Source organism: Monomorium pharaonis, chromosome 2 (genome assembly GCF_013373865.1).
Source record: "Monomorium pharaonis isolate MP-MQ-018 chromosome 2, ASM1337386v2, whole genome shotgun sequence".
NCBI lineage: Eukaryota > Metazoa > Arthropoda > Insecta > Hymenoptera > Formicidae > Monomorium > Monomorium pharaonis.
The window spans coordinates 8,682,996-8,708,964 of record NC_050468.1 but is presented as its reverse complement, the minus strand read 5'-3'; the positions used below and the strand labels follow the sequence as shown (position 1 = coordinate 8,708,964).

Below are 25,969 nucleotides of genomic sequence, written 5' to 3'. Positions count from 1 at the left end.
TACGTAACGATTCACCGAGCATTAGAGAAAGACGTGTACGCGAATCGTCCTCAGAGAGAAGTAGAGATAGATAAAGACGGCGAGGAAGATACAGAGACGGAGAGGCTTTCTTGTGCCTTCCCGAGACCTCCTAGGAAATTGACATTTGCGCGAAGGGCCCATTACACCCTAGAGACCACATTTTTTTTTCCACTGCCACTTATGATACGAGTAAAAATTTACACAAGTTTTCTCCGTTGACGATCGAAGGGTTCTGACCGCTTCCTCGGACTCATATATCGTCGATGGTCGAATCGAAATCAGGCGTGTCGTTGAGCCAACATTAAATATATATTAAGGGGGAGGTTCTATTTTGTTAAGTCCAAAAAGGCAAAGTTTTTAAGAATCTTTTATATAGAAAAGTTTAAGTTTTTTGTAAAAATGTGTATTATTTGTTTGTTTTTTATTATCATGCGCTGACTAAATTAATATTAAAAATTGATAAAACGGCGGTTTTCAAAAATTAAAATAAAATTAAAATATTTAAATAATTGTTGAAACCTGCCATTTTTGCCAATTTTCAATTTTCAATATTGATTCAATATTTTATCTCAGTCGGAACGCGACTTCATATAAATTAAGAAAATTTTTTGTTTATATGTTTCAGGTCAATTAATAGCTATCAATCATTTTCGCAGAGAGGATTTATAACACCCAATTTAACACCATCTTTAACATCATCCACTGGATACGATAATATTTTTATATAATATTTTTCTATTATCGCATCCAGTGATAATGTTAAAGATGACGTAGTAATCTACTAAAATCAATAAATATTTTTTCAAAAAGTTATATCATAATAACTTCAATATTTTTTATTAAAAAGTTTTTTAAAAATAAATCTTTTTTCGAAGAATAAAATATCCCTTAGTGAATAAAACAACTTCGTTATTTTTCACTTTGTATTATAGACTTCCGCTTCATTAGAAATGAAAGGGAGTAAAACGCAATGTACAAAGTGGAAAAGAATTATGGAGCTCCTTCGTGACGTAGACATGAGCGGACGTTCTTTTCGAATAAATCTTCTAGAAAAGAAAGAGTAGAAAATTGCAAATCGAGAGGTACCGGAACCCTTAATGATAGTAACGATAAATGATGGAAATGAGTGTAATGGATCGTTATCGATTCAAATGCGTTTTGAAGAAATTTAGAGTAGAAGATTGATGGAATCACCGGGAGTTTATAAACGACCATCCTCCTCGGTTAGGCGTTAAAAAATCTAATTCAACCGCATTTACCTTGACAATCTTATGATCGATCGAAGGAGTATCAATAATTTCCATGTCCCTCTCTACTTACGTGTCATTTACGATCGCCGCGATCGATCTTGTGACGAACGCGAATGGGTAACGCAAGTTGCGCATGTTTTCATACTGATATGGTGTTGTTTTATCATGAAACAGAGATGGTAGGATGATAGAACGTAAACGTCTCCATTTAATATCAATATTTAATATTTAACATCTCCCAATATCAAATATATCTTGCAGCAAACGTATACATAATTTCTGGACAGCGTAGAAGTCGTCAAACATCAAGATTTGCCATTTTTTTCGACAAGATTCTGATGGAACATTCGTGTAACGTATACAAAAAATTTGTCACTTATTTGTTTCAATATTAGCATGTTTTTCGAATTTTATTTGACTGTTACTAGAGGGAAAGTAATATCATCTTATAAATAATGTAAATAGTATATGGTTTTGCTAATATTTGTTATTCATTTAATACATAATCGCTATTATTTTCTATGGTCATCTACTTATTTATTAATTTTTTAATTTCTTTCTTGAAGGAGAGTTAACCGGTTTGATATGAAGAATGTGGATAAGGCAGACTTCTTATAAAGCTTTTTTTTCCTCGCAAGAAGTGTTCTAATGATCGAAAAAAATATATAGGGCAAATGCGAATACGATGAATAAGAGAATGCTTCTCATCCTAATCCTCCAATTTTTTGAACCTGATTCACTATATGCAGTCGATCATTGTCATGTTACGGAATGAAAGCCAGTTAGGTTCTTCTTTCTCGCGCGAGAGAGACAGGAGTTAAAAAATTAATAAATAATAGACGGCCATATCATGGAAAATAATGGCGATTATATATTATTAAGTAAATGAATAAATAATTTTAACTAATAAAACTACATAATAATAGACGGCTATATCATGAAAAATAATGGCAATTATATATTATTAAATAAATAAATAAATAATTTTAAGTAACTTTATAAAATTTCTTCTTTAAGTTTCAAAAAAATTTCAAGAAATAAAAAAATTATGTATGCAAACTGACGATATTAAATTTAATAGCTATTGTTATTTTAGCCTTGCAAATAATTTTGCGAGAATTGAAAAATTGTGCGTGAAATATAAACGTAATTTTTGACAAATATACTCGTTTAATCGGCTTTTCATTGACAATTGGTTATCAATGTTTAATGTAGCTCTTAAATCAATGAGCTACATTAATACGATACTGTCGATCATCGATGACTGTCACTGTTCTTCACGAGTTAAATCAACAAAACAGCATGTAAACGTCAATCTCGATCGACGTTCCATTAAATGATTAAAACGTCAGTCGCCGCACACGTGGTGTATCAAGATCTAAGTGCGTATTACATCACGCGGAAGAAAACTCCTTGTAAAAGTTACCGTGAGTTCTCTGATTTTCGCAACGATTTCTTCCGCAGATTTTCACGCTCACACGACGAGCGCGACAATTTCTGCCAAATTGGACAAACAAATTTTTGTGACGCGTAAGAACGAAGTGACGTCATCGCGCCATTTATTTTTTTCATTGTTAAACCGCGACCTCGTTTCAAGACAATGGACAACTTGCATTCACATGCATTCGGCCTTGCATTGCGGGAGGGTATCCTGCGTGACTTATGTAATCCAAGGCCGCCGCGAATAAAACAGCCGGCGTCGATTGACTTGTTCGCTGCCACTACGTTTGTATCAATTATCGAGCGCGTATTGAAAGTCGGAAACGCATATAAAATCGGTTTATTCCCGCGATGAACTCAAACCTCCCCTGTGTACGCGGGGGCTTAAATGCGGATATAAAATACCGGCGTAGTTCTCGCGTGGCCGGCAGACTCGAATGAGTCACACGATCTCTCCGCGGAAGATATATCGCGGTAGCGTCAAGCTCGCGAAGTTCGCAATTGTTTCGGTATAACGGTAGCGGAACAAAACTCGAGCGATGCGATTTCAAATGACGGTAATTTGCGCGATGTATGGATTACAACCGCCAGCATCGGCAAATGCTCAATTAGGAGAAAAAGGACGAAACTTCTCGGCGAGATAATCGAATCGAGATCGTCGAATGCGAGCCACAGGGTCGTTTGTAAACATTGATTAGCGTTAAATGGTATGGACTCGAGCGATTTTTTTTTTTATTAAATCAAGCACGAATATCGATCCTTCTCGCATTACGCGCAACGATGTACATTTTTTTTTGTCGATTCATTGAATTTTATACGATTTACGTTACCGCGAAAGGTGGTACTCAATTTTTCACCCCGCAAGCTACGATACCCGGTGAAAAGCCGGGTACTTTAGATCCCGCGCGAATAAAAGCGGCATAATGCTATTAGCGGAATGAATAATCGTTATCCGTAAAAGGTCCTTTGGCGTAGTAAAAAAAAAAAAAAAAAAAAAAAAAAAAAAAAAAAACACGTGAAAAGGGAATCTCGAACGGAGAAACATCTTTTCTTTCGCGCTTAATATCGTAAACTCACACAGTTAATTACGCGGGAAACGCGTTTGACGAAAGAATCGCCGTTATCTGTACGCATTAGGTAGTTTTATAGCACTCGTGAGAAGTTAATGAGATCTTTTGCGACGTAATAAACCCTTAAAACGACGTCGTGTGCGGCGGTCAAACCTTATTTTGTTGGTAATGGTATCGTAATAAGAGCTCTTTTATTTCGGTTTATTTCGTCCTCACGACGTGGCGGTATCATTTAGATGACCAAAGTTACGTTTTAGTAATCCTCTTAAGATCGAATGGGAGGAGAAACGCTCTCTCTTTCCCTCCCTCTCTCTCTCTCCCACCTCTTCCTTCCTTCTAATTCTGTGTCTGATCAATAACGACATGTGTCACTTTACGTTTTGCTCCTGTTGAACGTATATATTAAAACTAGAGAAAGCCTATCTCGTCGACGAAGGGAAATAAATAGCGGACGATGTAGAAAATGGACAGAGACGACGGAAAAAAGAAATGGATGTTTGCTCGTAAATGCGCGCGACACGATAAACAAAATTAGATGATGTACTCGAATTCTCGTTCCTTTGATATCTATCTTCATCCGAGGATGTACTCGTTTGAAGAGCACTCGGTGCTCTTGCTGCTAATGCTAACGTTTTTCTCCAGGAATGCTACAACACATTTATTACGCGTTTCATGCGCAAGACAATGCGAGATGAAACATAAACTTTCAGCGAAACGACAAATAAATAAATAAATAATAACAGCATGAGTTGAAGTACCTTTCCTCCGTGTCACAAATTCACAAAAGCACGTATTCCATTCCCGGAACGTATTCATTTTTATCTCCTAGAATTTGTTCGCGGACAATATTTTGCATGTAAAAAAATATACATATAATTCACAGAATCTCAAAGGCAAATCTCTCTCTCTACCAAAAGTTAATTTTCCTACTATTTTGGCACTGTTTGTAAAAAGTCGGTCGATCACTCGGTAAATTTCGGATAAACTTCCAATTATAGCGGTTACGGGTTACTTTCACTGCTGTCGGTATGCTTTAATCTCAGTTTAATCTACTCTTTGCTCCTTTCCCGGGATTGGCATTAGGAGGAGGAGGAGAAGACTCAGTTAAACTTATATGAAAATTGACGTTAACGAAATTACATGTGTGGATTCGCCGAAAAGATCTAATCAAAACTTATGGCTCAAGTCCAATTTCTGATATCATGTAGATGCGAAATATATTTTGAGTTGTTTTGACACGTTTTCATTTTCACCAATAAATATCTCTAAACATTTTGGTAAAACGATATTAAAAGACGCGAAGATATTTAAAAACCGATCGGAAACGTTTTCAAACGTTTTCATACGTTTTTTTTGGACCTTTCTGTCATTTAGACAGAACTTTTGCTTATAAAATCGCAAATTCAATCAAGCATTGACCATAAGTCGAACAGATAAAAGGAAAGAACCCTTCGACCGTCGGGAGAGCCGCGTGGCTCTTTCGCTTCGCGTTGCGGCGCGGTTTTTGCGAAGAGGTCCCGAGGGATTAACTCGGAACCGTGATCTTAATATCCGGAGACGTTTAATGGCGAGACCCGCTCGAGGGGGGAAAAAGATCTCTCAGGCCAGCGAGGGCGGTGGCGTGTAAAAACGCCACGCGCTCGCATTTCTCGCGTTTCTCGGGAAACCGCGAAGAAACGTATAGTCGCGACGTGTTGACGTCGCACGAATCAACGCGAGAACGACGACGTCCCCGACGTTGTCTTCTCAAGAATCTGCGGCGGCTGGCTTTCTACCGTCCAGGCGTCGGGGGGACCGAGCCAACCTGGGGGAGCGGTTCAACATCTCGCAGGATCGAGGGCGATCGCGTGCGTGCCGGATCCTTGGGACTAGGACGACTAGGACTTGGCCTTATCACTCTGTGCCTTGTCGAAGCCGTCGATCAGCGTCTCGATGATGAACTTGATCGTCAGCTTGTAGATGTTTTCAACGTTTTCCGAGTATCGGTCCTCCAGCGTGCGTTCCACCGCATCCAGAAACGGTTTCTCGATTTTCTGGAAGCAGAGCGTTCGATCACATGTATGAGAGTGAATTTTGATCGAAACTTTGGCTGATACATATTTAAAACAATTATTATTTGATATAACAACAATTTGGGCAGTTGTTTTTGAGAGAGTTGGATCTGGATTATAAATTTTGTTATAATTCAATTAAAACTGAAAAAATTAGAGAGTATATTATTATTCTTAATTATATTATTTTAAATTTTAACAAACTTTTAAGTAAGTAGTTATTTATTACTTTTAGTGTTAAAGTGGAAATGAAATATTTTTCTAAAAGGATTGAGAAACTTTTGCGAATTGATCCTACAATTCTGCAATATTTTCGTAACTCTCCCTCTTTTTTCGGTTAGATAACTTGTACGTAATATACTTGATGTGGAGAAACATCTAGAAAAGTGCTTCGTTTGTTTGTTTCATTTATCTTGAGCACTGATGAAACTGAAGCTACGTTCACGAACCGTAAAGAAAGATAGTATCAATACGGCGAATATTTAAGCATCGATCCATTTTCAATGGCGTGGTCGCCAACAATGCGAGGAATCGACGATTGTATTGCGATCGTCATATCCACGGTTCACAATGGACCTCGTAGGATTGTCCGACAGGAATTATCAATTCTATACAGTGACTAAGTCTATGGGACTTAGACGGCAAAGGAAGGCGAATCAGATTTGATTTTGTGCCAAGAGACTGAAATCGTGAACAAGCGTTTCGTACTGCGAATAAATGCGACACTCTGTAATGTAAATCTTCAAACGTCTTCGTACTACGCAGATAACTTGACTTTATTTCTATCCAGAAGGCACACGAAACTCAGAATTAAAGTATTAAAAAGGTTGAATTTTAAAAAGAATTAAAATAACAAAATTGAGTTGTTCTTAGATAGAGATTAATTTCCGAAAATAAGTCTCGTAAAATTTATGCATTTCAAAGTCATTATGATTAATAATTAAATTATGAAATGATACTCTTAAAAAATTTAATATTGCTTTTTTATTTTACTTTGATACTTTTTATTTCCACATTTTCAACTACACTTTTAAGTATTCTTGCACTTGGCTTTTCCTATCTAATTCCTTTATTCCTTTTCTTTAGCGAAAAGATAAAACGATGGAAAAAGACCCCAGCACACAGCTTCCTTCTCACGTGCACAAAGAAAATTCCGTTTCGATCGCGTCGCGAAAGTAATAAAAAAACTTGCATGCATATGCGAGAAAGTCGGGAAACGTTATTACTTTTGCGTACCTGCATTGAGGCGCTCGATTTTCTTTTTTCTCGATGCGAATTGTATGAATTATTGCTTTTCATCATTGCATTTTTCCATCAATATATATGTTGTTATATTGTTACTACAAGTTAAAATTATTATTATATGTATGTACATTCAGAAAAAAGTTGTTAAGTTGACAAAATTTTTCGATTTAATTAAATTTTGTTACTTCAAGTATTTATTTATTTAACTTACATGGATAAATATTCAAACTAAAAAAAATTAATCAAGTAAATCAGTTAAAAAATTAAGTCAACAATTCTTTATATTTCTCAATGCAACATTATTTTTCCGCAAAAGTACAAAACTCAAAGTTTATTTTTTTTTTGAAAAATTAAGTTGCATTCAAAAAAAATATAATGATGGTAACTATATACAACTATACAAGTTTTATACACAGACTATACATATTTGAAGAAATTATTTTCTTTTAATTATTTTTTAGTTATTGCAACTAAAGCTTTATTATTTTTTCACTATTTTTTTCTTTAAGTGTTGGTACGTATGAGTATATATTTATCAATATATGAAAATGAAAGATTTATGAAAGATTAACAAAATTGACGCATGCTTTCGTTAAAACAAATATCAAGTGTGTGTGATTGTATTGAAAAAAACATATCAATACAATAAAACATCAATTGATTCAATGTTTATAGTTATATTAATGCAATCGTATTGAGACAATATATTCTCCCATTAAAATGTAATTAATTCAATGAATTCGACATTTGTTTGTGCATAAACAGCTATCAAATTTATTCAACCAAGCAGAGTGATTAACTGTCCAATGTTCCATTATATATAATCAACCAAACATCGGAATTTCACTCGATTTTCCTCAATCATAGCAAAAACGTGATTTTGGGCTGTTTAATTATTCGTTTTGTGGCATACTGATTTATGCTCGTGTTACAACTTCGGACGCCAGAAACGTTATGATATCGATTTTCGTATTCTATCTATTTTTGACTAACAAGAAATAAAGTTATGGAATATTTACAAGTCCTATAAGCGGCTGTCCTCTTCCAGGCGTATCCGTAGTTTGCACGAATCAAAAATCAATATTATGTATTATTCAAAGTTTGTCTATATTGAAATGGCATTCATGTGTTAAAAAAAAAATATTTTTGTCTGCAATTTCGACGGCGAAAAAAATTTGTATCGATACGTTTATATTAAAGAAATGTTATTTGTGAGATAAGAAATATAAGAAATATTTGTGAGACAAAAACGTGGCATTTTGTGGAAAACTATAGAATACTGTAAAGTGATATCTTAGTGCGTTAATCTCTCGCAATGATTTTTATATTTATTGCACCAGCTGCTCGCCCAAGTCGCTAAACTTAAAAATAATTAAAAAAGAATTGTTTCTTATTAGACATCATGCAGGGCCGTAACGTGGCAAACAAATGGCGGACACCAGCTGTGCAGCGGATTATGAAGGACCATGAGGAACAAAGTACCGACATGTTATAGTGATGTTGCGGGGTAGAGGTCTCAACATTTGTTATTCAATCTCTCTCGCTGCAAATTCTTCTTTCTCAAAGAATCGACATATATTCCGTATAATGCGTACAATAAAATGTTCCTGTTCAACAGGAAATCATATAAAGCAAATAATATTATAAAATTAAATCTCTAATTAGTCCTGTGCAGTATGAGCTCATAACAATCCTATTCAAGTCAATTCTGAGTTTTAATGTATAAAACAAGATTATAATATTTTTAATAATAAAACTGTTATTATACGTTTAATTAAAAATGTAATAAGAATCACATACTATTATTCTTTAGCTTAACCAACTGCGATATAAATAAAAAAAACGTAAAGAGAGATTGTAAAATATCTCATCAGACTAAGAGAGTGCGGTACAGAAATTAAACATGCGACGCGTTAAGTGTTTAACATTCATGTACATTACGAAATATGCAACGAAAATTTGTTCCACATTTATGTCGAGCATCGTTATATTTTAATTGTGCATAAATCTCTCGCTTGGAGACAGGTTCCGAAATAGTTTACAGTCTCCCAAAAGTTTTCACTTTAGTCTCTTTGATTTCCATGTTACGATAGATAAGCGTGGCACAAAGAGAAAATGTTCACCAAGAGATGGGAGACGTATCTCCGACAAGTGAGGAATTTTCGCATGCTTTCTCCAGTATATTCTGAGGTAAACTACCGAGGTTCATGTAAGTCTAAACGAATTACGTTCATGTAAGTCTATCGTGTAAGGTAAGACAATCTTACCTTACACGAATTGCTTACGTAAAAAATATTTTTCTATTTTAAAAAATTCATATAAATACTTCTAAATATTCTAAGATTTTAATTAAATTGTGAGTAAATTACATTATCGAAAAATTATTTAATTAAAGTACACATTTGTTATCTTCTAATACTTTCGTATTTAATTAGAAATATTTTTAAGTGTATATCTTAATGCATAAGAAAATTAATTAATTTATCTTATTTATCTTATATATATATATAATTATTATATTTCTTAATTCATACATAAATGCAAATATTTTCACTATTTCATATTTTATTTAAGAACTTTATCAAAGCTAATCTTGTAAGACACACACATACATATGCGTACGCACGCACACGTTGTCCTATTTTTTTTTCACCAGTCATATTAATTGTTTAGTTTTCTTTGCTAGTTAATAGTTCGATAACTGGAACACGTCGTATGTTTATATTAGGTCATATGTTGCGCATAAATATGGTAGAATTGGGTATGAATGATTTGCGTTTTCTTTCGAGGGAGGACTCACCCAAAAGTATTGCCGGTTGAAGCCGGGGATTTTCGTGTGAGAGGCCCCGACTTCATGAAGATACGTGAGAAACGCGTCCATGTCGTCCAGGCTTTTGATACCTTCGTCGAGAGTGGACATGACCGTTTTCGCATGCTCGGCCAGTTCCATACTCGTAGATTGCTGCTCCTTTGTCTTTAAATCCCGAAACTTCGTGAACATATTTAGTAGCTCCGCATTCTCTTCAAATAACCTAGAATTATACGATGCATAGTATCGTTAGAGAAATTATGAAGGCGTCAATGTTCAACATTAAGTACATATTCATTAAGTGTCAATATCCGAAAATTTAATGTACTTCATTTTTTTGTATATAAAATACTTAGAAAATTTTATTTACATAAAAATATGGAAAAATTTTATTTACATAAAAATAAAGGAACAATTTTTAAAACAGAAATTTAAACTTTAAGTGTGTTTAAACAATGAGTAGATTATTGTAATTAAAATATGCAGTCACGAAAGATAGCTAATCTTTTGGAAAAACAAATTAAAAAAGTAAGAAATTTTTACTAAAAAAATTTTTAATGTAATAAAAAGCAAAGAAGTAAAGTATGTAATTAAAAAAAAAAAAAAAAAAAAAAAAACGTTTTTAATAAGCACAAACTTCCTCTATTTTATAAGAATCGTAAATTTCAAATTCAATTCTCTCCTGCTCCAAGATAAATTTTTCTTTCCGTCCTGAATACTCTCCAAATGTATTTGGCAAGTCCCGAGATGTTTCACACACACAATCTACATATAACAGTTTATCTCTCAATCCCTACAAAAGTCTAATATTTTCACTGATCGACGGATGACCGTAGGGACAAGATCGAGTAACGTACTTTAAATTCTAAGGTTCACGTTATCTAACTTTGGCATATATCTATCAGAAAAGGAATCAATCTCTAGGAAAAGATACGCTATTTGTTTTTCAATCTTAACTTCTTCGCGTGTTTGATTTCTTTGGAACCTTTGTGTGTTTCCTTCACTTTCATGATATATGACACTTAATGCATGTAAAAATATATAATCGTCGATTTTATTTAGTACTGAAGAAGCTTAAACTAAAATCCTACCGTTTTTGTCATAATCTGCCAAAGCGTTAAACTGATAACAATGTGTGTAGTACACGCGAATCAACGGAAATTTGTTGAAAAAAAATTTCATTGCAGTCTTCGGCCGTGCAGCTTCCTCTTTCTCTTCCGCATGCACAGCTCTTTCGACTGCACAAAAATTTGGTTAACTTTTTCTCTTCGAGTTTTGTACTCGTTGAAGTAACGAGTTCACGTGGGCCTTGTTATAGCAGCTCGACAAAAATGTTTTCGTTCCGCGGATGGCAGGTTGCTCTCAGCCATTCATGAAATACCTCTTTGTACAACGAGGCATTTCAATCTCGTGCTTGTCTGTCTAGGGAAAACTGTACGTGCGAGGGAGAAAATATAAACTGCGTTATTTTATCTTTGATGGTTCCGACAGTTAATAAGTGTGCGTCGCAATCTAACGCACGTGAAGCACAATGTGTCTGCAAAATACAGTGTTCATGTTTCATCCGCTTTTTATATTTTAAAAACAATAGAATATAATAAAATTTTTTCCCATGGTAATATATCTATTTATTTCTGTCATGTCTTGGCAAATTTTTTTTAGAAACGAGTAAAAATCGTAGATATAATAATAAATAATAAGACGCTGTCTAAATATATATTATTTTACAGCACAAATTCGAAGAATTGTAAGGAACAATTCGTTTTTGTTTTGTCTAAATAAAATTAATTGGCATATCATAGATATATAATGTTATCTTCAGCGAATCAAAAGAAAAGTCGCATTAAAAAAAAGTGGTGAAATCGATATTCAAATTGGTCCGAGTCAAGATTATTGCGTCAAGAGATTATTCTACGCGCGTATTTCTCTTTCACGTCTGTGTATGAATTATCTTTCCTCGAGAAACGTGACATTTCGCTTGGAATCTGTTCGCCGAAACTGTCCTGCAATATCGACTATATATTATATATGGCGTTAAATTTTATTTTATCTTGATAAATAAATGTCCGCAAAGAATCGGAAATAACCTCGCGAGGTTTTAAAAATTTCGTAACTTTAAATGCATAAGAATTCTTTCGAAGGATTGTTCACGAATAAATAACGTATAAGTAAATAATGTATCTTTGCTTTTGCGCCTCGGGACCAAATTTAAATAAAAAATGCTGGTCCGCAGAGATATGGCTTCATATTTTATTTATGTTAATTTAGGTTTTAAGTATGTCCTCCCATCTATGTGCACAATAATTAATAGACAAATAAAATTTCTTGAGAAAAAATTGTATCTTTAAAGTGATGAAATAACATTTACTTTTTCATTTGCAAATTTTATTTTCAATTATTATTTGCATAACATTAATTTTTCTAATGTATAATTATTATTAAAGTATAGAGTGCTAAAACTTTTATTCTTCTTATTCACATTAATCACATTATATCAAAAGAAAAAAATAGTTGCATGGTAACTATAATATTATTGTAATTTACAGTCATTTTTGGACCCATATTTTTATATTTATTGAACAATATAATTTATAATTTATTTAAATTATATTAAAGTTGTCATAATCATAATATTGGTCTATGCAACTTATGATATAATTACCATAATCAAAATGAAAATATTAATATAGTATGTATAATGTATTATAAAACAAGCACTATAAGCATCACCATAAATGATTATTATTACCAATATTATAATAACAATTGCTATAAAAATAACATTCTTGACTATAATTATTTTACTATTATATGAAATTATAGTTATATGTATATATTTATGATATGCAAATTTATAGTATGAAAATATCACACATTTTTTCTCAGTGTATTAATTTTATTCATAAGTTATTAAAAATCGCAGATAAGAAAAATTTCCTGATTTTCAGACATACTTAAAAAAATATTATTGTATCTTGCTTTTCGTCAATAAATCTTTGTGGACTAATTAATTATAATTAAATATGGAATTCCCAGACAGTCGCATATGATTAATGTGTTTTACCGAACCGTCAGTTTCTGACGTGTTAGGTTGGTATTACATTTGTCGTAGGATAAAATTTTCAAGCGTATTGATTGACTGCAGGATGCAGAAGTTTTCTAGTCTCTAGAAATTTTCTGTCCTGTAAGCAATCGACATGCTTGAAAAATTTGTCGCACGTCAAATGCAATGTCACAGCCTTAGAAAGTATTGCATTTGTTGAACAACAAAATTTTCAAGCGGATTGATTCGGCGGCTGCAGGACACACAAGTTTTCGAGTCTCTAGAAATCTTCTATCTATTTTGTAGCATATTGACATGCTTGAAAAATTTCGTTATATGATAAATAAGTACATATATAATAACAAAAAAAAACTATAAATAAATCTCGATTGAGTAAGATTAAATTGGATTTCCTTTGTTCATCTTAACGCAGAAAATGCTGCAATCTACGGTCCTGAGCTTCGGCGAAAATATGGGCTGCTCGTGCTTAAACGACGCGTAAAAACACGCGATTTCGAGCCAAAGACGAGAGTTAAAGAGCGTGTAAAGGTAGATTTGCATGTAAGTTACCGTGATGCAAATGGGATCGACATGACTGAAGGGACCTACGGACGGCCGACGGGTAGCAGGTATTGACCAGGCACGATAAAATATTTTTTAATGCGACTCCCCGCCGGCAATAAACGGTATGGTGGCATCCGCTCGGTAAGTTCGGCGAGTTCTTATCGTCTGGGAACGGATTGAAAAGTTTCGTATCGGAAATCCATATTCTCCTCTCCCCGTGGAAGATGCTTAAAAGCGACGAGAAACAACGATACTGCTGTCGATTCGGCGCGCGCGCGACGTCAGCTTTTCCACCGTGCTGCTCTCATAATCCGATAAAAAAAGCAACGCCAATGATCGATACGGCAACGAGTAATTATCAACATTGCATTGAACATTGATGCCGATGCTTCGTTGCAGCCATTTCAATCTCCACATTGGCGTGCAATCATGTACATTTTTTAATATTATCTTTTTAATTTAATAAACAAAAGATATACAAATGTGACAAATCACAGTATTAGATGTTTTTTAAAAATTTTTTTAAATATTATAAAAGAAACAGATACGTATGCAAGAGATAAAAGAAATATGAGATATCGTGAGATGATGTACAATTTCGATCGATTCCCGTCGAGGGTCGAATGCAGTAAATTAATTTGACTTGAGTGGAAACCTCTCTAAAGGACGTAACGAACGCGTCCGGATATTAACACGTTCGAGCAGAGCGCAATGAAATTAATGCCTTGTATTTCTATTAAGGTAACCCCGCGGTGAAATCCAGCCGCGAGCAACAACGCGTTCAACCATTTTCTAATTATGCTGAGGAAAATCGGGTTTCAAGATCATTATGATAAATATAACAAGTCCCATTCAACTTAAACTCTTTGAGAAAAAGAGATTATGAAACGCAAAGTATTCGCTCGTACTAATAGACGTTAACATTTATTTAGATGTCATTAAATCGCACTGATCGTAATAATTTTGTATTTTATCAATTATATTGCATGTAATTGGATCTGTCTAATATATCAAATCGAGTGACATAAATTCAAAATGTAAAGTGTAAAATGCTGCACATGCATGATTACCGATTATAAATTATTCCAAATAATATTAATATTATTATTAATGAACAAAAATATTTATTATTATATTACTTTTGATATCAAGAAGAATAAAACATACTTTTAGTTTAACAAGACATTACTTTGTGGATGCATTAATGATGATCAAATAGCAGATGCATTAAACAAATATAATATTGGCAGTTGCGATTATTGAATCGTGTTATCTTTATTAAAGGATGAATATTTATTTTATTAAATATTTTGTGATTTAATGACAAAAATAACGTATATTTTGAGGTTCATGAACATTTATAAAAACGTTTAACCCTTTATTACTTATGTGAAGTGCTCAGGATATTCCAGACAAAACAATTTTTTACATTTACCAATTAAAACTGTTTTATTTAACGCAAAATATTTCGCAATTTAAAAATAAATTTTTGCATTTATCTTCATCTAAATAATGTATAGACTGAATCATCAATTTTTATTTTCAATTTCAATTGTAAATTATACAAAAAATAATAAAAATTAAAATGTAATGTTTAAAGTTTCAGAAACATCTCTCACAAGTAATTACGTTAAAAAAGTCACGCAAGTGATCTATACACACTTATGAGAATTGCTTATCAATAACATAAACTATAGGATATTTTATAAATAATTGTAAATTTAATATTATGATTATGTTGCATGTAATAAATAATAAAATGTTAAATCACGTTTTTTATTTCGCAAATTAAAATATTTAGTTTTATTTGTTATTTCTATCTTTTTCTCGTTATGTATTATTTATAAAATGCTTATCTCAATTACTGTGTTGTATTTTGTATTCAATTATTATGTTATCTATATATATATATATATATATATATATATATATATATATGTATGTATGTATATGTATAGATTAATTGAAATAAAACTATCTTTAAAGAAATTATTCGAATATTACTGTAAAATAAAAGATGTGACTTTTTCATGCAGTCTATTTCCTAAAAGCCTTTGATAAATAAATTGCAATTTTAATAACATACTTTTCTTCGTACCATTTTGTTTATTTTTTGGTGTACGTTTTTTCATCATAGCGTATACAGTACTCCATATAGCGATAGTAACAAATTTTCTTTTAGCCTCTGACAACAGTAAATTCATTGTAAACTGCACAATAACCCTGTTTTAGCTTACCACACTTTTTTATAAAAAATTCAAATAAATTCTTTATATATTTTTTTCCTTTAATATTATGTAATGTTAGTGTACAAACATAATTTTCTATTAAAAAATAAAAAGAGAAAAAGAAAGAAATGTATTACAAGTTTAATTATTTAATAAAACGTGTGTCAAAATGCGAATTTCTTTTAGTATGTGTCATATAGAAATTACTTTTCCTCCAGCGATTTCACTCATCGCAAAGCTATTAATATGCGCAACCTGCCACTTGGCCGTTGCCAGCTCGGCGGATATGATCCATTCTCTTTAAGAGTGCTACGTGTTCCAGTTTCTCTGACGACTACCCCAAAAGAATCGGTGAAACGTGCCTAACCTTCTCTTTTTTTCCAAAGGATTCTTCCACCACAACGACGGGAATGAACCGAATACGCATTTCGCCCGCATGCATAATTCAAATCCCATCATTTATATGTTAACATATTTATCAGCTTCATAATAATATTCAGATTATAGTATGTAAATCAGGTAAAAAAATGTGTGATTTTGTTGAAGGAAAGGATTTTGCTTTTAATCCCTTGTATTAAAAAAAAACTTCTTAATTGAATTGTAAATTATTTTAATACGTTGAGATATCTTTCTATCTGTTTCAAGAAATATTACTAAAAAGTAGACAAAATAAATTAAGAATTGTTTATTTTATATCTATAAAAATTATTTTGAATTTTTCATATAAAAGAGTGCTCATGTAATTGTATAAAGTATAAACATTAAAACAAATAATATTAAAATGTTTATTACTAACATTAAGGATTTAATAGATTATTAGATATTTAAATAAAGAAGTGTAAATATCAAAGCGGATATTTAATACGAAGAATTATGTTAAATACGCTTCTACACTACTATATCTTGATGTAGTTGAATTAACTCGCGTTATGCATTCAAGCAAAAGTAATCCTTAACTTGGTAGCGTAATGATTACATGGTCCGTATAAATTAAGAGTGGTCTACCTGCGCATTGTATTATTATTATTATTTTATTGCGTGACACTCAACTACAGAAAGCAACGATATTATTGTTTTATGCATGTTATATGCTAAAACATTAAGCTGCCTTTACTCGCGAAAGCCGTTTATTTTTACATGAGCATCAAAGTTACTTTTGAAAATACATTCAGCGCAATTAGTTAATTCATTAACTCTTCAGTGGCTAAGTGAGATATTTTTTATACCTTGTATCACGCAACTGCTTTTTGTTTCATAGAAATATTTTAATTAACTGCTATTTTTAACTAAAATTTTTAACATTCTTAAAAATAATTTTTCCATATAAAATTTTAATTTTTTAAATAATTATTTTTTCACATATATTTAGAGATTAATGTATACATAAAACATAAATGTCTTATTTAATTCATCAAAACTATTATTTCATTGAGGATATTAAAAAACATTTTTAAGAACTTGAAGGTCTCTCTCTCTCTCTCTCTCTTCATTTTTTAACCAATGCTGCGAGACTTAAGTACTAGTTAACAGGCTTTAATGTACTTACATTTTTTGTATAAGTGTTTACTCTCTTCGTGTTATTTTAAGATAATTATAATTAGCACGCAATTAAAAAACTGTTGAAATTTTTGAAATAAAATTTATATAAAAAGTTTCTCCTAAACTTTGTTATGCAAAGAAACAAAGTAGAAATTTTGCAGAATACTGAGAGAATTATGTAATCCTTCCATTTGTCTAGGATTACAAGGTATTTAACTCCTCTGAAAAATCGCAGACATGTGTACTTGATGAAAAATGTCATTACTAATACTAAGCTGCTTCTATATTCATATTTTTATTATTTGCAAGTTTCCATTTAAAAGCTTTTATTTATAAGAATTTTGATCAATTTTATTTATATTACTATATCTTTCTTAATAAAATTATATTATATTCGGCATTCACATATTTTATACACTGAGCATTGAAGATATCCTCTACACTAAAGTAGAGTAAAAGTTACAAAATAATTTTCTCTTAGTAAATTACAGAACCTACCCAGGCAGCACATGTTCGTTTTATAAATGTTTTCTAAATGTATCCAATATTTTTTAACCGTCAAGCACTAATAAAAACCGTCTCAACGGAAACGTTTTTAAAACCATAGTTTACGAAACGCATTTTTCATATTTCTATAGATAGAATACAAATTAATTTTTTAATTCAAAATTATATATATATATATATATATATATATATATTTATATATACTCATACACACACATACACTGGCGCAAAAAAAACAAGACAAAAATTTTGACTGCATTTTTAGGCAATCTTCAAAGTGATGCAACTTTGCGAAAAATCATCCAAATTACATGAACTTTTTTTAAAATTAAAGGACAAAGACTCTACTTTAAGAATCCCTAAGACAAAAGTTTGATTTGTTAAGTTCGATCTTTTTGCATCGCGTAAAAACCAAACATGTTTTTTTTATTAAAAAAAGTAAAAGTTTGTTATTATTTTTCACAAGTTTCTTGTTAAAATTTTGCTAATATTAATCCAGATTCTTATACTTCATTCTTTTCTAAGCAATTAAAACATGTCGATACAATGTTTTTTGTTGATTATACACGAGTTTAAAATTTGCATTGCACTTTAGGGTATTTTAGCGAATAAATAGTATTCTTTGTATACCATAAAACGGTATCAATATAATATTGTACGTTAATTTTATTGTTTAACTGAATCATACCGCCATCATCAGAGTGATCCAATGTGCACCACGTAGAGGTTGACAATCGGATTTTACACATTATATGAAAAGAGGCAAATTTTTAAATAAAATTTGAATTTTTATTTTTTATGTATGAGTATATTTATGTATGATCTGAAGATATTATGTGTATATTTATGTGTGATCTGGGCAGGCTATTAAAATGGCGAACCTTCTGTTAACTTTAGTAAAATTGGCGCGTCAGCTATCCGTTATATTCAGATCAGTAAGTGCAAATTTCCACTGATGAATTTCAGAGCCACATGATGTGCAAAATCCAATCGTCAACCTCCATGTGATGCACATTGGGTCACTCTGATGACGGCGGTATGATTAAGTTAAACATTAATAAAATCAATGTGCAATATCATATATTGATACCATTTCATGGTATCCAAAGAATACTGTATACGCTAAAATACCATAAATTGCAATGCAAATTTCAAACTCATGTATAATTAGCAAAAAAACGTATCGACATGTTCTTTTTTTTTAATTGCTTAAAAAAGAATGAACTTTAAGAATCCGGATTAATATTAGCTAGATTTTAACGAGAAACTTGTGAAAAATAATAACAAACTTTTACTTTTTTCAATAATAAAAAAAAAAAAACATGTTTGGTTTTCATGCGATACAAAAGGGTCACATTTAACAAATCAAACTTTCGCCTAGGGATTCTTAAAGTAAAGTCTTTGCCCTTTAATTTTAAAAAAAGTTCATTAGTAAAAAAGTAATTTAGATGATTTTTCGCAAAGTTGCATCACTTTGAAGATTGTCTAAAAATTCGGTCAAAATTTTTGTCTTGTTTTTTTTTTGCCAGTGTATATAGAAGATAATAATATGGCTACCCAATTACGCGCGTGCGTGTATGTGTATGTGTATATGTATAAAATGTTTTTTAAACAAATGTGCTACATAGGACATTTATGTGATAGTACGTTAAAATTTAAAAAGAATAATGAAGAAGTATATGTGTAATTAAAAGTTTCGAAATGCTCGAAACTAAAAATGCCTTTTGCAACAAACGGCTATTGTACATATTGTTATATTAGCGCCACTTACATAATGGCAGGCTGCTAAACAAATATATGATTCGATAAGTATATATATAATGCATTCACACATACACACGCGTGCGTGCGCGCACGTGCAGAATGCATCATTTTATTAAATCTGTAAAAAAATAAATTTTTCACGGATTAAAGAAAAAAGAAACAAAACCGTTTCTCAAACTTTTTTCTATAAAAAAAAAAATTCCCCTAAACATTTTTGAAGTAGACATTTTTACCAATTAGAAACGTTTCTAAGAGCCGGTTATGAAACGTTTCGAAGAAACATTTATGAAACGTTTTTAAAACGAGTATGTGCTACCTGAGTACACTATTAAAAATATTAAAAAATTAAATTTAAATGAATTCCTTGTGTTAAATAACATTTTGTTATTTTTAACTTTCATGTATGTCAAAATTTATTATTTTGAAACAAAAGATGTGTGATTAAAAGAACAATTACATTTAATCAACCTATTTCTATAGTTAAATTGCATTTAAAGTAAAGTATTTATTTTAATATGATAAATCCTGTATATAATTAACAATAAATTAAATTTCACTTAAATTTAATACATTTCTTGAGTTAAATTGTTTAACTCCATTGTTTTAATTAAATTAACATATTGAATAGAAGGAACAATGATATAGAGAGAATTAAAAAATAAATTCAAATTGAATATAATAAATTAATTATAATAAATTCATAATTTAATATTATGAATTTAACAGTACAATATGTAATAAGTGTTATATTTAAAAGAGAATTGCTGAATGCCTATCATTTAAGTTACTTTTAATTATCTATTCCATTTGATACTGATTTGTATGTAACATTGGACATTGGATTATTTCATTAAATGTCTATATTTTTTATTATATCAATTACTAGCTATGCCCTGCCACGCGTTGCTGTCATAGATTTAGAAATCCATTCAAAAGACTGTTTTAAATAAGTTCCTTTTTTTCAATAAAATAAAAGCCATCTTTATTTTTCTTATTACCTTAATTTAAACACAATAGAAACATTCTTCTAGTTAGGGAAGTACGGTGTACTGTCTACCTAACATATATTATTAATATTGCTAAAATTTGAAAGATGATTCATCTATTTAGGGAAATACGGTGTACTGTCTGCCTAACATATAGTATTAATTTTTCTTAAATTAGAACGTTTTCTAAGTCTAACATCCTGTAAATTTCTTTTTTTCCTTATCTTAGTTCTCCGCAAGTTCTTAAACATATATTGAAAGCTGCCATTGATTCTAAATTGTCATATACAGGCTAAAAAAAACATTCTGAAAATAAAGGCTTGCATTTATGAAACGAGGAGTAATAACTCTAATATTCATTTATTCACATACTTCTGACTAAATTCAATACAACGTTGTGTCAAAATTACAAAAAAATATTATTAAAAAAATATTGTTTAAAATTAAATTATGGCCATCATTTTTGAAACACACGTATTTCGAAAATCAAACCCAATAAGAACACTCTCGGTTACGAATGCAACGTTGTGTCAAAATTTCAAAGCAATCGGTGAAAAACTTACGGAGATCTTAGATGAAGAACAAACATTTACATTTTTATTATATAGATTAGTTATCATTACTTATCAATCTCAGGTTAACTTAATTTGTAATAAAATTTATGGTAGTAGAATTTAGAAAATTTGAAAGATTTTTTTATATAAATATCAATTTAATCTTTATAATAATTGCAAATATATATATAGAAAGAGAAAGAGAGTGAATATAAAATATTATACAATAAAACTTTTTCTATAAAAATATAAAAATTCGTAAAATTTACAAGATTGCATTATTATCAGTTACAATTGATAAAAAATTAACGTTAGTTTTACATGATTCTTTCAAACGCAGATAAAATAGGATGTAATTTGTCAAATTTTTGTCTGTATTACTCACTTCTCATTTACTTTATTTCTGTGACTAAATATTATTTATATTAAATAAAAATATAAAATATTAAAGAAATATAATTTAAAGAAACCGATACACATGCACAACAAAATCTTCTACATAATTAAATTATTATATTATTATACTTGAATTATTATTTTTTTGCAATAGCGTTAATAAAATCCAATTAAGAGTTAACTTTGGATATCAAATATTATTCCTTTGAATCAATGATAATGGTCCACACCGTGCACCGGTACAAAAATGCAAAAATCCGCAAGTGTGTGAATATAATAATTTGCAGCATATAAAACAAATAATACACAGACGTTTTGACTCTATTTCGATTATTTTTACGCTTTTGTATGTACCTGTGCAGACTTTATCATTGATTTAAAGAAATAATAATACAAGCTTATTTAACATCCAAAGCCGACTATGAATTGGCTTTCATTGTAACACTATTGTTCTAATTCATTCTAGAGTCTAAATTATTTTAGTCATTATATTATTTATTTGTATTAGGGAGACACAGTGCCAAAATTTATGATATTGTTTAATCTGAACTTATACGTCATAAATACATTATATCTAAATATATGACATAAATATTCTTTTATCAATAAGAATAAATCAATTATTTCTAATATTTTCATGTAAGGGGCAAATTTGTTTATAGTCCATTTATTTAGGGTTTCCTTTAGTATTGTTTATCTCGAATCAATTTAATTTATCTAATCACGAAGGAAAGGAAGTAAGACTCTGATAATTTATCAAAATTTTATAATACTCAATCATAATCGTGGAGAGCAATCATAGAATAAATAATTTATATATTATTAGTTGCTTATGTGTATAAAATTGTCACTTTAATCAGTTTATACAGTGGCACAAATTTGAAAGAAGTGTATCTATTTCTTTCCTCATTTTTTTAAAACAAATAAAAATTACACGAGATTTGTTACTTCTTTTAATTCTCTGAGAGAATTTCTCTCAACATTCGAGAATTATCAAAATATGTTAATTTTTCATTTTACAAGTAAGCATAGCGTTAACAGAAGAAGCGACAAAAAAGCAAATTCGATTCAACATTATATGTTTTTTTGAAGAACGGACAATGTTCAATAACAAAATACATTTGAATTCGTGTAAATGGAAATTATTATGAACAACTAAGCGTTAATACAGAAACGTTTATTTGCATTGAACGCAGTCAGTTATATGTCCTTTCGTTTAAGTATTTTATTCAACGCGGAAAATGACAGCTATATACAAGCGAATGAGACGAGATATCAATGAATGCGTTTGAAGTAAAAATTTGCCACTTAAAAAAAAAAGATCAACGCGTCGCGTCGATATCACACGCTTGTAGTCGTTTATTGATTTCCGAGGCTGCCGGTGGACCAAAGGCCTCTACTCTAGTTCCGCTTTCTCTCTCTCACTCCTCTCATCCTTCCCCCCTCATCTCCCCTTTTCTCTCTCTCTCTCTCTCTCTCTTTCTCTCTCGTAGCTGTTGAGGATGTCATGTATAGCTAGACCGAGCTTAATTAAGTTACCTTAAAGCTGGATGCCCAACGAGAATCGATGAGCGGGTATATATGTATACGCATACATATAGAACGTGCAACATATACATACTTGACTTGAGAAAAAAGTAATTTGTAGTCATTTTATATAAAACTGAATAAAAATAACACAATAAAATGTTAATGATTTATATACATCTTATTTTAAGCTTTGAAATTTTTACATCTTTCTGAAGATGTCAGATTTTCTTTTCTTAAAGGTAGAAAGATGAATATTATTTTATAAAAGTGTGTGTGTGTGTGTGTGTGTGTATATTTAATTTATATATAATATTTTAATATTTAAACAAATTACTCCAAAATTTCTCCACTCGAATTTTTCAGGTACGGAATATTGCAAAACGTAATTTCGATAAATTATTTTTGCACAAGCAACAAGTACCCTTTAGTGTGCCAAAGAAGAAAAGAACTTATAAAACCGATAGAAATTTTATATCAACTAAAAATTGATTATAATTACTTTTAAAGAGTAAATAAAAGGTATTTACAACACCAATGTACGAGTTTTCAATTCATACTAATTACCATTTTATTTTACGAAGCACGCAGTTTCTATTCCACGCACCTATATCTTATAGATGCAAATTACGCACAAGGCACGTACATGTTCGCGTGGAATGTATATAGCAGCATGGCAGATTCGCCAACATGGGCAGGCATGGGGGCAGAACGGAATTCCTAGATTAATCTTATCCGAGGGCAATCACTGTCACATCTTGGCTTTATTGAGCGCGCGCGCAATCTATATAAGAAATTCAAGATTGGAAGATCGTCCTTTCTATATGTACACGTCACGTTATGTCTCGATGAATTATAAGGAACAGCTATCTTAATTTCTTTTCTTACCGCTTACTTCTTCAACCTACTGATATTCTATTGAAAAAATAAAGTAATGTAAATGGAATTTAACAATTTCTGGATTATGTTAATATTTGTGTAAGAGTACATTAAAAAGTTGCGGAAAAATATAATAAATATAGTGTTTAGCAATTGAGAGATTAAAAAAAAGTAAAGTAATGTAAATAAAATTTGACATTTTTTAAATTTTGCAAATATTTGTGTAAGTGTATTAAAAAGTTACGAGAAAATAAACCATAAATATACCGTTTAGTAATTGAGGTTTTTATATAAATTTATTGTATTATTTAATATTAATAAAGGAAAGACTGGTATAATAATTAAGCTGCATTTTCTCTTTTTTATGTAATATGAGTCATTTGTGCAAAAAATATATATAATAATAATAAAATATATATACAATTTGCAAGTTAATGTATATGGGAATTCCTAGAAGTTTTTACTTCAATATAAAGAATTTTTCGTTGATTGCCAAGTATCTTATATTATTTAGCAAGACGCAACATATAGCGCAACTATATACATATAATGAATAAATTAAATTACATTACATTCGTTTTTAATAAATTTTAAATAAACAACTAAATATATAAACTATAGGTTTTTATTTCTTTAATTATCTAAGTAGTAGTAGATTATATTTTTTCAGTATTAAGTATTAATACAGTACAATGTTTAACTTTTGAGAAATAAGGAGTTGCCGCTTTAGAAAACTTAGTATGGGCGGTCTTCCTCTATACTATTAATTAACAAGATTTTTTAATATTTATGTCATTTTAACACAAAATATTTCACTATATACGTTTTACTATTTAATTTTTTATGCTACTTTTCTATAACTTTTTGCGAGACGTAAGCTAAATGAACTCGTCAGTTTCCATAATTATATCTGATAGCTAAAGCCTTCAGTGGGGAGAAATGCGATTGGATATCTGAAAATCAGCGATTCTCTTTGAATATTAAATTACATGATTTTAGACGAGTATAACTATACTATAACAAGGATTAATGTAAAAGCTGTAGTAGACTATATTTTATTACAGATTGCGAAATTACAGAATAAATCTTCAGTTATTGATAAACAGATACTTATTAAATTTTATTAATAAATTAAATAAACTCATAATAAATTAATTTCGAAACAAAAAACGTGTCAAAAAAAAATATTAAGAAAAACGATCTACTAAAAATTAAAATTTATTCCTTATAAAATTTGTTAAATTTATATGTAGATATACAAAATTTTTCAAATTTGTAATGCATCATTAATAAACTCATTAATTTAAACGTTCTTAATTGACTTATCGTTATAGAGCAAGCAAATAAGCATATTGTGGAAATTGAATTTATTGGAATGACGTTATTTTATTTTAATTAACATTTCCGTAACATTTTTCTTGTTCTGGATTAAAACGACACAGGATATCAAGTGTTATTAATTATCAATGTACCACGGGGCAATCCAAAAAATTTAGCAGAAATAGGAGTTACATACTTGTACGTGGCAAATATTAAACTGTCATGAATACGAAGTTATTTATTACGATTGCGTGCCGATAACGCAACGTTATATCCGACATGATTATACTTGCTGGTTTCAGCAATATTGAACCGGGATATTAAACAGATTGGAACGTATATTGATTATGTAAAAGCGAACGTGCAGCTGATTTCAGTGAAATTAAATTTAAATTGTTCGCGCTCTCTCTGGAATTAAAAGCTTAATGGTAAGACTTTATTTGTCCGGATATAATTTTAATTCAAATCAGACTTTCAACAAAAACTTAATTCGACATTACAGGTGTAAGCTCAGAATAATTGTCTTTGAGTTAAAATCAATTCTCATTATAAATAAGAACAAAGTCTAAGGGTATTTAATAATTTATTATTATTATTTATGTATTTTTTAGAAATTAAAATACAATTCCGTTTAAATACAGGTGTAAGTTTTTATACATTCATTTGTAATTTAGAATTATTAAACACAATTTTTTTTTTAATTTTATTCTATATGAATTGAGAAAATGTTTGAACATTTTTTTGGACACAAAAATTTTCATCAGATTATTTCGTCT

At 30.4% G+C, this 25,969-nt stretch overlaps 1 protein-coding gene across 1 annotated transcript in view; it reads right to left on the bottom strand.

The window, feature by feature from the left end:
• Nucleotides 1-1,478: 1,478 nt before the first annotated feature.
• Nucleotides 1,479-25,969, bottom strand: part of LOC105834868 (neuroglobin) — a 71,416-nt gene continuing 46,925 nt past the window's right edge. The window contains exons 3-4 of the mRNA XM_028190993.2: nucleotides 9,878-10,109; nucleotides 1,479-5,814 (exon numbers count right to left, since the gene is read on the bottom strand). Of these exons, the coding sequence (XP_028046794.1) occupies nucleotides 5,659-5,814; nucleotides 9,878-10,109 (388 nt within the window). The 3' untranslated portion in view covers nucleotides 1,479-5,658. The remainder of the gene's footprint in view (nucleotides 5,815-9,877; nucleotides 10,110-25,969) is intronic.